Raw genomic sequence first — 14,019 nt, forward strand, 5'->3', positions numbered from 1 at the left:
AAGTTTTATGTTGGGCATAAAAAGCACAAAACAGGTGTACATACAGTAGGCTGGCCAACAAAGTACAAGAAAGACATGGGTGTTTAGAAGGCATTTTTTTTTCTTTAAGTCAATTTGTGACAATAAGATCTAAAAGGTCTTTTTACAAGAATTGAAAAGGTCTTTACAAGTTGGAAGGAACTTTAACTACATTTACATACTAGACACATATATCCTCTGAATGAACAAATGAATGTAATCAACAACACATATTTTCAGCTGCAGGAAAGCATGGGAGACAGAGCCTTCAGACTTTAGCCCTGGATCAAACCAATTTGGGGACAATGAAAACTTGCAGGCCACCAGTCTCACTCGTCCATAAAATCCTGAAATAACACAAACCTCAACATCCCAAGAAAACAGGATCAGACCAGACCTTCCCTCAAAAAAGTGTGCAGAGCCTGGCCCTAACATCAAGTCCAGAGCCAGGAAGTAGGCTGGAAGAATGAGCAAATAAACAAGAATACCACCATAAAAAGCTATTGTTGTGATGGGGCTATTCAAAATACATACCTATAAGAGATATATCTACCAAAATATCTACTAGAGAAGCCTAAATGAAAAACACATCTTGGGCATAAATTTTAAATTAGAATCTGTCAAAGACATGAAATAAGAGGGTTTTTTCCCTTAAATTTAAAATATTTTTTACAAGATCAGAACAGTAGAGAAAAAATAGGAAAACAAGTAAGCTATAGAAGAATTAGAAGAGAGAAAAAAAAAAAGGCTTGGCACAAGAGACATAAAACCCCACCCAAGCAACAAACTCCCTGAAAATCAGAATGAACCAAACAGCAGACAATGACAAGAAATACTAAAATAAAGTGAAATGATTTAAAAAAGGCATGTCATAGCCAAAACAACTGACCTGGGAGATAATTCAAGAGTCACCGGACTACCTGAAAGTCATTACCAAATGAAAGAGCTTATGATTCAAGAAATCATGAAAGAAAACTGCCCAGATCTCTTAAAACCAGAGGGCAAAGTAGAAATAGAAAAAAATCACTTATCTCCTGAAAGAAACCCCCAAAATGAAAATTCCCAGAAGCCAAAATCCAGAGTTTCCAGGTCAAAGAAAAGAAATACCACAAGAAGCCAGAAACAAAGAATTCAAGTAGCAAGGAACCATAACCACCATAAAGTGGCCACTATTCTACAGGAGAAAAGAGCTTGGAATAAGATATATTCAATATACATATAAAGCAAAGAAAAATATGGATAATGTTTATACATATATATATGTATGTATGCATGTATGTATGTATGTGCATATATATGTATATGTGTGTATACATTATGTGGAGGAGAGGAATAGACAGACAGACATGGAGAGAGAGAAAGAAGAAAGGAGGGAGAAGGCAAAGGCAATAGGCTTACAACTGAGAATAGATTATCAAAAAAAAACTGATTACAACCGCACAAGGGAAAAAATGGACCTTTTAATAGATTTCTAAGTATTCCTTACAAAAAGACTTAAAGCTTCAGAGAATCTCTGAAGTGCAAACAGAAGAGTTAACATAAGCAAACAATGACAAAGGACAACATCTCAATTTAAAAAAAAATTTTTAAAGAAAAAAGTACAAGCGGAACTTGATTTATGTAATAAATACCCAAGTATGTATAAACGGAGTTAAGTGATATTTATTGGGCTTTATATCAGTATATCTGTTATGAAATGAACAAAAGTATGATACTAGATGAGAAGATATTAATTTGGTTTAGATTCAGAAGACATGTACTCTAGATCTACAGTTAAATTGAAACCTGGGAAAGACCATACTTAAAAAGGCCAAGGTCTTTCACTGCATGGGGGCCATCTGAAGTCATCCTGAGCTATATCTGGCCACTGGACCCAGATGGCTCAGGAAGAGAGAGTGAGGCTGGTGACTCTGCACAGCCCTCCCTCACTTAAATCCAATTCAATTGCAAGTAATGGCATCACCTTCAGGTTGCCATGGTCCTCTTAAAGGACAAATAACAACAGTACAGACCAGTTAACCAAGCAGGAAATGTCAACACAAGGAGTTTCGATGAAATCAAAGGTCCAAACAACCAAAGAGGGGAGGGGGAGAGTAGCTTCACAAAGAAGAAGCACAGCTTAGTAGAAAGAGTAGTGGGCTCAGAATAAGGAAGACCTAGGTTCAAATTCTGCCTCACACTAGCAGGGTAGGGGTGGGAAAATGACTTATAAATTTCTATTTATAGAAAGCCCCTAGGTCAAGGACCTGTTGTGAGCTGCCTAAAAATTCCTTACACTGAAAAAAATCACAGATCCTTCTAAATTTTATCTTTCCTTAAAAGTTATTAAACTTGTAATTACATATAATTACTATTTATTAACTAGATTTTTAATTGAAAGAGAGCTTGATGCAGTAGACAGAAGGCCAGCTTCAGAATCAGAATAACCTGGGTTCAAGTTGTACCTGACACAAATTGGTTGGGGGACACTGACCAAGTCAAGGTCACATAATCCAACTCTTACAGATTATAAATTAGAAAAAAGGCACTGGGTGGGTGTGTACTGGTGGAGGTTATTTCCTCACTTGCTATATCTATCAAAACAAATTATCACTAGTACAGCATTTAAGAAATGTATAAGAGATAAGGAACAGTCAATACGAGAAGGGGGAAAAAAAGAGCTCTTTAAGAGAACTGTTCACTTTGCACAATATTCTGAAACCATTTCCACAAAATGTACACTCATAAATTGACCCCATCATTTCGTGCAACTCTGGGGAAGTAAAACCTTTCAATCACTTCATAGGGTTAAATAACTCTTTCTTTTTAAAGAACAAAGGCCTCAGTGAAAGGTCAGAATCCTTCAAAGCCCTTTAATAGCTGAATATCTAGTTTTAATTGTCTGATTTCAAGCATGAGGCTGAGAAGGTTAAGGGAGATTACTGATTGCAGACTAGGTAGAGGATGCTAGTAGCCCAAGGGCATAGAACTGACAGACTCTATTAACAAGGGTCTAAAGCTCTAAACATTTATATCACAGTCAATCTACTTCTATACTCCCAAACAGAAACCTCCTCCTTTCCAAAGTTCCTAGAAGACAGGCCCAGGGTACAGACAAATAGAGGAAAATGAAATTAAGCAAGGACTTCCCTGGTCATCATGCACAACAGATCATGTGCCAACATGAGAATTATCTACCAGCAAAGCTGAACAGAAAGCTGACTGATAACATAAAAACTGCTCGTTTCCAAGAGCCCTTCCTCAAAATTACACATACACCCCCCCCTTAACCATGGCTTACCTATCTTATGCGTCTGAGCGTCAGAATTCTCTATTTCCCTGATAGTGCAATAAACAGATGAAAGAATCCCACAACTGTCTATTTTAGAAGGGGAGAGGAACTTTGCTTCCACTGTAAATAACAAATGGGGATTCTTAAATACTGAATTAGAATCGAGACAGATTGGCAAGGCAATAAGATTGAAATATGGTCATAAATTGTCAAAGAAAACCAAAAGATCTCTAATAAAAAGCCAAAATAATTTTAACTAGTTGTTACCTTAAGCCTTGCCTAACAGCTGGTACAACTTTTTAAAATGGTAACAAATGTTTATTTTATTTTTTTAAATATTTCCACAGGGGCTATGAATTTACTTGCTCCTACATTACAGAAGGATAAATTTGGTGCTTTTATATATGAGCTTGCATTCATTCAGTACCTAAGTTACATGAGGCTATTGTTTAAAGCATTAATTTTTCATTCCCAAGTTTAAAATACCTGGGTAGAGATGCAAAGGCATAGAAAAAAAATTTCCAATTGCTCTTTCCCTTCATTCTAGCCCAAAGCCTTCTCAAAAACAATGATAATTTTCCAAGTAAACCAAATTATGCATAATACTTTTATACCACCACTTCAGGGGATTCTTTATTAACACCAGTCAGGAGGACCTCATTGTAACCTAACCTAATAACGTTTTTTTATCTGTAAAAATGCAATACATACATATATATATATACACACACATACATATATATATGTATGTATGCATAAATATGGCACACACACATATATATATACACATATGTATATTTTTAATTTTTTTCTCCAAAATGTCTATCGTATTCCTCTTGCCAACAAATATAACAAAAATTTTTTTGTCTTAGGTTTTCCCCTCTATCTCCTTACTAAACCTAATCTCTCTCTTCAAACCAAAGGTTTGTATGTTCTCACATTTTCCCAAAACACAGTGCTACTTTAATTTTATTTCTAAAGGTTATTTCAAATTATTAATCATACCCTTATTTTTAACCTCCATGCCTAAAGGTTATCAAGTGTGATCTCTCATGCAAGAAAGGAATCCTCTCTTCAATATCTCTAGCAAATGATCACTCAGCCAATGTTTTTAACAACTCATTTCAAGAGGTAGGAAACTCACTATTTCAGCTGCCACCCCAGTGGGGTTCCAATACTTATTGGCTCAGTAACCACGGACATACTAAAGTACTTACCCTCTCTTAGAGCCAAGGTTCCCTCTAGTAAAACAGGGAGGGTAGCTACTGTACCTATCTCACAAACGAGATAATACAGCAAAGCAATTTGTGAACCTGAGAGCAACTATGTAAATGTTAGTTATTAAAGTGCTCTAAGTGCTTAATGCTCTAATCAGCACTAAGTAAAGTTGTAGTACCTCCCTACTCTAGACATCACACTTTAAATCAATGTGGCCTAAGAATGCATTAGCAATCTAGAGAGGCCACATTGATCAAAAATCAACAAGCACTTATAGGTACTGTGCTAAATAAATGCCGAGTATACACAAAGAGGCAAAAACAGTCTCTGCCCTCTCCTGGTGGGGGAGACAGTAAATAAACAAGTAGGTACCAAATAGATGAAAAGTGTGGTGCAATAGAAAGAGTGCTGGGCCTGGAATCTACCCGAATTCAAATCTGGCTTCAGACACTTACCGGCTGTGTGATCCTGGGGAAGTCACTTAACCATTTTTGCCCTAGCTCCTCATCTGTAAAATGAGCTGCAGAAGGAAATGACATTGCCAGACATATTTTAAAAAATTTATTTTGGTAGAAGGCAGGATGGATTGCAGTGGAGAAACTTGAGTAAGGAAGACCAGTTAGAAGGCTCCTGTAATAGTGTAGGTGACAAGTGATGAAGGTCAGTTTAAGGGTGGTGGCTATGTGAGTTTTAGAAGGGGGACACACCAGATGTTGTGAAGGCAGATATGACAAGATTTGGCAATGAACTGGACATTTGGACCACGGGAGGAGCAGATGATCCCAAGGTTGCTAACCTGAATAAATGTCCACTACAATTCATTATTTTAAGCAATTACATCTGAAGAAATGATGCTTCCATTACTCTGTTATGCAATGCTTAACAACTGAGAATTAAAAATATAGTTAAGGCATTTTTAGCCAGAGAAGAACCTGAAGGAGTTAAACGTTCTTGTACTAAAAACATGCACATATAAGTTCAAACTAAATTTTACTTGCAAATTTTTCATTTATTTATTTTTGCTGAGGACTACTATTCCACAAGTGCCTGGCACCTATTAAAGACTTAGGTTTTTCCATTCCATCCCATCTCATTAAAGTTTTCCCTGATTCAAACACGAATTCACTAACATTAAATCACTGTTTCAAATATGTACTAAATATATCCTGAAATGTATAGCAGGGATTCCCCCCAAAAATAACTTGGTCACATCCTAATGGTTTTTCGGGTACCTGAGAGGTGATCAAAAACAAAGTATTACGTTTTGAACATTTCACATTTAAGAAGGACTTATGTCACTAGTACTGGGAGGAGGAAGGGAGTGGTGAGGGTAAAAGGAAACCAAACAATGGATGTCATAATTCCAAGAAGACTGAGAATCACCCCACTGCCCTACAGATTATAACTGGCATGAAACAGATGGGAAAGAAACACCTCTAGGTATCCAATCCAATCTAAAGGCACTAATGATGTAATTATCCCTTAAGCCCTTATTTTTTATTATTTTTAAGCAGTCTCCATGTTTTTACACATTGTAGCAACATAAATATCTGTTGGTCAATTAAGCTTTTTTTCCCCCCCAGAGAAGGAGTTGGCAAACATGAGGTCAAATCCCAACTTTGCTACTTACTACATTTGTGACCATGAGTAGATTATTTCTTGCTAGGTCTGTTTCCTTATCTGTAAAAGAGGTGAGGAACCCTTAGGAATGACATCTAAAGTCCCTTACAGCTCTAAATTTATAATCCTATTAATCTGGGGTCTGCAAAAGTAATAATTTACACATGGAATCCTTTATATACACTCTATAAAATATAACATCTAAGTACATTTGTTCAAGCTGACCTTCGCAACTATTTAGCCTAAGAATTGCAAATCCCAGTTTTCTGAATAACTTAAGCACAACAAATTTTCTGAAACCAGAAAAACCTTGCATGTTCATTACATAGACATTTCAAAAGGCAGGAGAAAAAAAGTAAGAGCTGTATACCTTTTACTCTTAATCCACTTTAAATCCAAGATAATTTCTTTAGCCTTTTCAACCATAACATCATTGCTGCAATGTGCCCTCTACAAACCCTGGTGACCAAGGAACATGAAAACAAAACTCAACAAGAGTTTCCCTATGACTCTCCTTCCTCCAAACCTGCCCCCCCTCCTATCAGTGTTATTAACTACACAAGAGTGATTAAGTCAACATTATTTGATGCCAGGTGGTGCCCACATTCACAGCCCTAAACTTAGGTAGCCCCCCACCTATCTCTTGACAGCTAGCTGAGAAAAAGCAAAACTTAACTAATGTGCCTGCAGACACACTGTACGGATAAAGAGGCTGTGATTTAACTTTGCTCTTGGCTTCCAGACAAAATTCAAATACACACAGGCTGTGCCAATACTGATTAACAAGATTTTCTTGCCCACCTTCCATTTACCTACATAAAAATAAACAGATTAATATGAAAAAAGTAGGAAGATAGGAAGGTGCCAATGGCCAATAAACCAATTTTTTAATAACTTCTATAATATAGGGACTGCTTGAGAAGGGCACAATAACACTCTCCTTATTCCCAAAGCATATATCTCTAGCTCTTGCTTTCCCACCTACCACCCCCTTCCTTTTTCTGTCCCCAATTAAATTTCATGTTTATGTGAATTGGGAAAATATGGAGTACTATTTGGGGGCCTCATAAACTTTAAATTCTTAATTTATTTTCTCAACTGCAAGGAAGAAGTCAGGAGAGCACAATGTTATGACTCTCAGGGCAGAACTCAAAATTTATAGTATCCAGTAATTTTCTAACTTGGAAAGTTAGCAAATTACTCATATGCTTTCTTCCTTTTCTGTGGCATTTATTAAATTCTTTAGACCTTGTAAGTATTAGCACTAGTTCAGCAAATTTTTGCCATATTCAAAAGCTTAAGATGTTCAATCACTGTTTGTTACACATTCTAAAGTTAACAAAGTTTTATACATAGCTATGATATGAAAAGGTCTGTCTGTAAATACTAAAAACCATAATACCAAATACCAATACATATACAGCATTTATTTTTTTTAAGTACCAAGAGGAGTTCCTGGGAAAAGCCCAAATTTCTAAGATATCAGACACAATGGTGCTAGGATAAAAAGCTGTCTCCATAGCATAATAAACTCAAATAGCTTCACTAGGGCTGATAAAGCACAAAACAAGTTAACTTTGTGTTATCATGTACCATGCCACCAAAAGCTCCCTTGAAACAGTCTGTCTCTCTACCTACCTTTTGGTCTGCTTTTCTCTCTGTCTCTATCTTCCCCTCTCTCTGTCTTTCTTTCTGCCTCCTCTCTGCCCTGGCTCTGTTTCTCTTTTTCTCACATGAAAAATTTTCAATCAGAGAGAAGCAGAAAGAACAATCTTTGGATGAATAAAATAAAGATTAAAACACCAGCTATACACATTGAAGCTATATACAAAGAAGCAATATACATAGAAGATACATAGAAACTCTTAGGCTTACTAATTTTTTTTTGATGAAGAATTAGATTAAGGATTTAGTGGAGTTTTCCCCCCTCCTTTGAAGTTTGATTCTTTGAATATTCATTGAAGTCAGAAACATAGCAACAAGTCAAAAGAGTACTACACATGAGGATTTAAAGATAATTTTATTGAACTGTGCTGAAGTTTCAAAACACATGCTCTTCAATCAAAAACAGCTGAGGATAGTTGAGGCATATAAAAAGATGAGTAAAAATTAGGAGCGCATTTTACTAGGAGAACCTAGAATACGGCAATTAGCAATAAGTATACCATAGGCATAGAATTAGAAAGTTGGGTTTTATTTGTTTTGTAGTAACGTTGCAAGGTTTCCCCAACTCGACGATGGCCAGAAAACATTCAGCGTTTGACTTTTTTTTCCTCCTCTCTTCTGGCAAGAAGATTATGGTTTAAGTTCCACATTTATCCTAAAGGGGCATACCTGTGTATACAGATGATGCAGAGTTGGCAGTCCGGGAGTGAGCGGAAACACCCCCTTTTCGAGAAATGAACGTAACCCACTGCACATGCACACACGATCACAGGCAGATAGGCACGAATGCACCGTATAGTACACATGAGAATACATACACACGGGGGCACACATCTACACTCTTACAGAAACACGCGATCAAGCTCTCACACACGGATACACATAGGTGGTGTATGCTGGGTGGCGCAGTGGATCAAGCGCTGGACCTAGAGTCATTAAGACCTTGGTTCAAATCCAGCCTCAGGCACGTACCAGCCCTTAGACCAAAGTTCCTTAACCTCTCAGAGCCTCAGTTTCCTTATCTGTAAATTGAGGTTAACAATAGCGCCTACCTCCGGGGTTTGTGATAAGATTCAAAGGAGGCACCGTGGGTAAAGCGGTTTGCAAACCTAAAAGCGCTATGGAAATACTTACTAAGGCCATCCCGAGCTGACGCACCACCTCAGAGCTCACCGAGCTGCCCACGCCCCCGCACGCCTCCACTCATTTACTCAGAGAAACACACGCGCGAGCCCGTCTCCAGGCACCCGCAGGCGCGCGCCCGCGCCCGGGACCTGCCAGGCGCGGGCAACCTGTGTGTGTGTGCGCGCGCGCGCGCGTGTGCGTGCGTGTGTAAGAAAAGGACGAGCGGGAAGCAATAAATGAACTCGGCTGCGTCCTCCCCGGGTACCCCCCAGCCCCCGCCCCAGAAGCCCAAGGGGAGTCAGAAGCAGAGCAGCCCCTCACCCGCGCCGGCTCGGGGGGCCGGGGGGCGTGACAATGCCGAAACTGCGGAGCAGACAGGGAGGATGCAGAGGCAGGGGAGGGGGGGGAAGGAGCGGGGCTGGGCCGGGTCACTTACCCGCTGCATGGCTTTCAGGATCAAAGCCAGCTCGTACCGAGGCATGCCGGAGCTCGCGGGCACGGGCTCCGCTGTAGCGACGGCGGGAGGGCGGCCGGCCGCCGGAGGGGCGCGGCGAGGCGAGGCGAGGCTAGGCGAGCCGGGGTTCCCGGGGCGGGGAAGGGGAAAGACAAGGACGAACAGCGGCTACCTCGCTCCCAGCAGCAAAGGCAAGTTACAGCCCGGGAGTCCGGGCTTAAAGGCTCCCGCAGCTGCGCAGAGCGACTCTTCCATGCGCGGCCGGGCAGGCTCCTCCCCGGCCTTAAAGGGGCCGCGGCGCTCCGCCGAAGCAGCAGCCCCCCGCCCCCGCCCCCGCCGCTCTCCGCCCCCAGCCTCGCACGTGGTCCCCGGGCCCTGTGGGCCCCCCAACTGGGTGCAGGAAGCAGCTGCCAAGTCCAGGCCGGGCTCCTGGGGCGGCGACAGAGGCAGGACACCCTGTCGCCTTCTTCCTGCCACCCCGCCTACTACCTAGGCTTCTGGAAGCCTCTAGCACTTACTGCGTCCCTTCGCGGGGATGCTCTCCCATCCTGGGCTTGCGGCTGCCCGTCTGCCGCGCTCCCTCCCCGGGCTGGTGCGCTGACCTCTGGGGAAGGGCCGGGCCGGCCAGGGGCAGCGATTCGGGTCCGAGCAGCTCACGAGACCGAGGCAGGTTTCGGGAGCTGCTGAAGAAGGAGCAAAGGGCGGAGAGAAGTTAACATTTCTTGGTGGCAAAACAGTCGATCCACAAGCATTTATTAAGTGCCTGTTATGTACCAGGCTCAGGGCTAAGCTCCGAAATTGCAAATCTAAAGAATGAAGCAACCCTGACCCATTCTAACCGGAGAAACAATGAGTACACAAATAACTATATGGAGGACAAATAGAAAATAAATACAAAGTAGAGGAATACAGGGTAGTTTGGGAGGGAGGACACCAGCAACTATGGTTTCAAATGAGAAGTGATGCTCGGCGGCACCTTGGCTTAAGAGAGATGCTAGCTAGGAGGCAGGCAGGCAGCTGGCTTTTATTTATTAAGCGCTTACTAAGTGCCAGGCACTGTGCTAAGCACTGGAGATACAAAGACAAAAATCGGTACCTGCTTTCAAGGAGCTCACAGTCTAGATGAAGGGCCTTCCAGGCTCAAGGTCTGGTTACTGCTGTGCAAAGGCATAGAGAGAGAAGATGGGTGGGTCTTTTGTAAGGAAGTGAAAGACCAGTGGATCCTGAAGAAGTCAGCAAGCCTGACAATGAAGTGCCCGGCACCGCGCTGTGCATCCGAGATACAGAGAAAGGCAAACAAAAAAAGTCCCTGATCTCAAAGGAAGTCACTTCCTAGTGAGAGAAACAACGTGAAAACAACTATGTACAAATAAGCCATAGACAGGATAGACTGAGGCAGTCTCATAGGGAAGGCATTAATTTTGAAGACTAGGCAAGTCTTATTGCAGAAGGTTGGATTTTAACTGAGAATTGAAAGAAACCGGGGAAGCCAGGAGGCACAGATGAGGAGAGAGAAAGTTCCAAGCATGGGGAGAACAGCATGTGAAAATACTGATTCAGAGATGGTTGTGGTTGTTATTGTTGTTGTTGTTGTTGTTGTTGTTGTTGTGTTGTGTGGGAAGAACAGAAAGGCAAGGAGGCCAGGGTCACTGGATTATAGAGTACATGTCTAGTGGAAAGGTTGGAAGGGACTAGGTTTTGAAGGGTTTTAAAGACCAACGAGAGGATTTTCTATTTGATCCTGAAAGTAATAGAGAGCTACTAAAGCTTGTTAAATAGGAGGGTGTCAAAAATGGGAGTATTATATACAAAAGCTAGAAAAGTATGTTGAGACCAGGTTGTGTTCTGCTATAAAAACTAAACAGAGCAATTGTATTTTAGCCTAGAAGCAATAGGAACTACTGAATTGGGGAGTGACATAGATCTGTACTTAAGGAAAATCACTTTGGCAGCTTTGTAGATGAATTCAAGTAGGAGAAAGTTGAAACAGAAAGACCAATTAAGAGTCTGTTGCAATAATTTAGACAAGAGGTAATGAGGGCCCGAACTATGGTGGATAGTCAAGTGAATAAAGAGAAAGAGTTGAATAGGAAAAATTATCGGCAAATGAAAATGCAAGATTTGGCAACCACTTGGATATGTAGGGCGAGGGAAAGTAAAGAGGCCAGGATAACACAGAAGTTCTGAACTAAATAGACTGGAGGAATGGTGGTGCCTTTGACAGAAATAGGAAATTTGGAATAGTGGTGGTTTTGAAGGGAAAAATAATAAATTTTGTTTTATCATGACAACAGCTAATATTTACATAGTGCTTTAAAATTTTTAAATGCTCCCTGTAAGTTATCTTAGTTGATCAAACCCTTGAAGGGAGAGGTGTTGCTTTTATTATGCTCATTATGCAGATGAGGAATTTAAGAAAATAGACATTAAATGATTTGCCAGGATTATACAGCTACTAAATGTCAGAGGTAAAATTTTCATCAGTCTTCCTGACTCTGGGCCTAGCACTCAGTCACTTATACCATGCAACCGCTCATTGAGTTAGACGTGACTCTAGAAACCCAGTTTTAAATGTTGAATAGGCAATTTGTGATGTGGGACTGAAGTTCATAGGAGAGACTAATGCTAGATACATAGATTCAGGAGTCATCTGCCTTTGTTGTTGTTGTTGTTGTTCAATTGTTTAGTTTTGTCTGACTCTTCCCCCATGGACCACAGCACACCAACCCCTTTTATTCTCCACTATCTCTCAGTCTATCCAGGTTCGTGTTTGGTGTTTCCATGACACTATCTATTCATCTCCTCCTTTGTCATCCCCTTTTCCTGTTGCCTTCTATCTTTCCCAACATCTGTCTTTCCCAACTCCCAATGAGTTCCAGCTTCTCATTCTGTGGCCAAAGTATTTAAGCTTCATTCTTCTTCAGTATTTAATATTCCAGTGAATGGTCTGAATTAATTCCTTTAAGTATTAACTGATTCGACCTCCTTGCTGTCCAAGGGATTCTCCAAAGTCTTCTCCAGCACCAGAATTTGAAAGCATCGATTCTGCAGCACTCAGCTTTCCTTATAGTCCAATTCTCACAGTCACACATTGCTACTGGAAAAGCCAGAGCTTTGACTATATGGACCTTTATCATCAAGGTGATATGTCTGCTTTTTAGTATGTTATCTAGCCTTACCATAGCTTTCTCTCCAAGGAGCAAGCATCTTTTAATTTCATGGCTGCAGTCATAGTCTGCAGTGATCTTTGAGGCCAAGAATATAAAATCTGACACTGCTTCTGTTTCTTATCCCTCTATTTACCAGAAAGTCTTGGGAGCAGTTGCCAAGATCTTAGTCTTTTTGATGTTAAGCTTTGAGCCAGCCTTTACACTCTCCTCTTTTCTTAATTCCTCTTCATTTTCTGCCATCACAGTGGTCTCATCTGCAAATTGTTGATTGTTGGTATTTCTCCTGGAAACCTTAATTCCAGCTTTTGATTCATCCAGTCTGTCATTTCCCATAATTCTGCATATAATTTAAATAAATAAAATGACAATATACAGCCTTGTCATACTCCTATTTCAATCTTAAACCAACCAGTTGTTCCATGTTTGGTTCTAACTGCTGCTTCTTGGCCTTCATACAGTTTCCTCAGGAGACAAATAAGATGATCTGGTATTCTCATCTCTTTGTAGGCTTGCCACATTTTTTGGGATCCATACAGTCAAAGGCTTTAGTGTGGTCAGTGAAGCAGAAGTAAATGGTTTTTGGAACTCCCTTGCTTTCTCCATAATCCATTGAATGTTGACAATTTGGTCTCTAGTTCCTCTGCCTCTTTAAAAACCATCCTGCTCTTCTGGTAATTCTTGGTTTACATATTGCTGAAGCCTAGCTTGCAGACTCTTAAGCATAACTTTGCTGGCATGTGAAATGAGTGCAATTATTCAGTAATTTGAACATTCCTTGACATTGCCCTTCTTCAGGACTGGAATGTAAACTGATCTTTTCCAATCCTGTGGCCACTACTGAGTTTTCCAAATTTGATGACTAAACTTATGGGCATTGATGAAGTCACCAAGAGAGTATATAGAGAAGAGAGTATGGATTATAAACCAGCAAAGGAGACTTTTAGATAGGTCCCAGGAGAAAAGTGTCATGAAAAGAGAAGAAAGAGCAGACAGGAGGAAAGGGTAGCCGACAGTGTCAAATGCAGCAGATAGGTCAAGAAGCCTAAGGATTTGGGGGTTGGAGGAGGGGAGACCATAAGGTTTGGTAATTAAGAGAAAGTTGGCAATTTTGGAGAGAGCTGTCTGTTTCAATTGAAGCCAGAAGCCAGACTGCAAAAGGTTGAGGAGTACATAAAAGGAGAGGAAGTGGAGGCAAGAAATACATACAGCTTTTACTAGGAGTTTGGCTGAGAAAAGGAGTTATAATATGATAGCTTGAGTGAGAGATATGGTATTGCAAAGTTTGTTTTTTTCAAGATGAAGGGAGCAAATATGTTTGAAGGCAGTAGAACAGAACTATCCCAGTAGATAGGGAGAGGTTGAAGATTGAGGGAGATCAGAAAGGGAGGCTGATTGAGGTTGCAATCTGCTGGAGAGGACAGAAGAGGATGAGATCAAGAGCACAGGCAGAGACGTTGGTCTTGACAAGGAGAAAGCCT

At 40.7% G+C, this 14,019-nt stretch overlaps 1 protein-coding gene across 1 annotated transcript in view; it reads right to left on the reverse strand.

The window, feature by feature from the left end:
- Positions 1–12,874, reverse strand: part of MRPS6 (mitochondrial ribosomal protein S6) — an 85,780-nt gene extending 72,906 nt beyond the window's left edge. The window contains exons 1-3 of the mRNA XM_078146125.1: positions 12,675–12,874; positions 10,586–10,638; positions 9,890–10,023 (exon numbers count right to left, since the gene is read on the reverse strand). Of these exons, the coding sequence (XP_078002251.1) occupies positions 9,890–10,023; positions 10,586–10,638; positions 12,675–12,874 (387 nt within the window). The remainder of the gene's footprint in view (positions 1–9,889; positions 10,024–10,585; positions 10,639–12,674) is intronic.
- Positions 12,875–14,019: the final 1,145 nt, after the last annotated feature.

Source organism: Phascolarctos cinereus, unplaced genomic scaffold (assembly GCF_003287225.1).
Source record: "Phascolarctos cinereus isolate Bilbo 61053 unplaced genomic scaffold, phaCin_HiC Scaffold_726;HRSCAF=1367, whole genome shotgun sequence".
In the NCBI taxonomy this organism is placed as follows: domain Eukaryota; kingdom Metazoa; phylum Chordata; class Mammalia; order Diprotodontia; family Phascolarctidae; genus Phascolarctos; species Phascolarctos cinereus.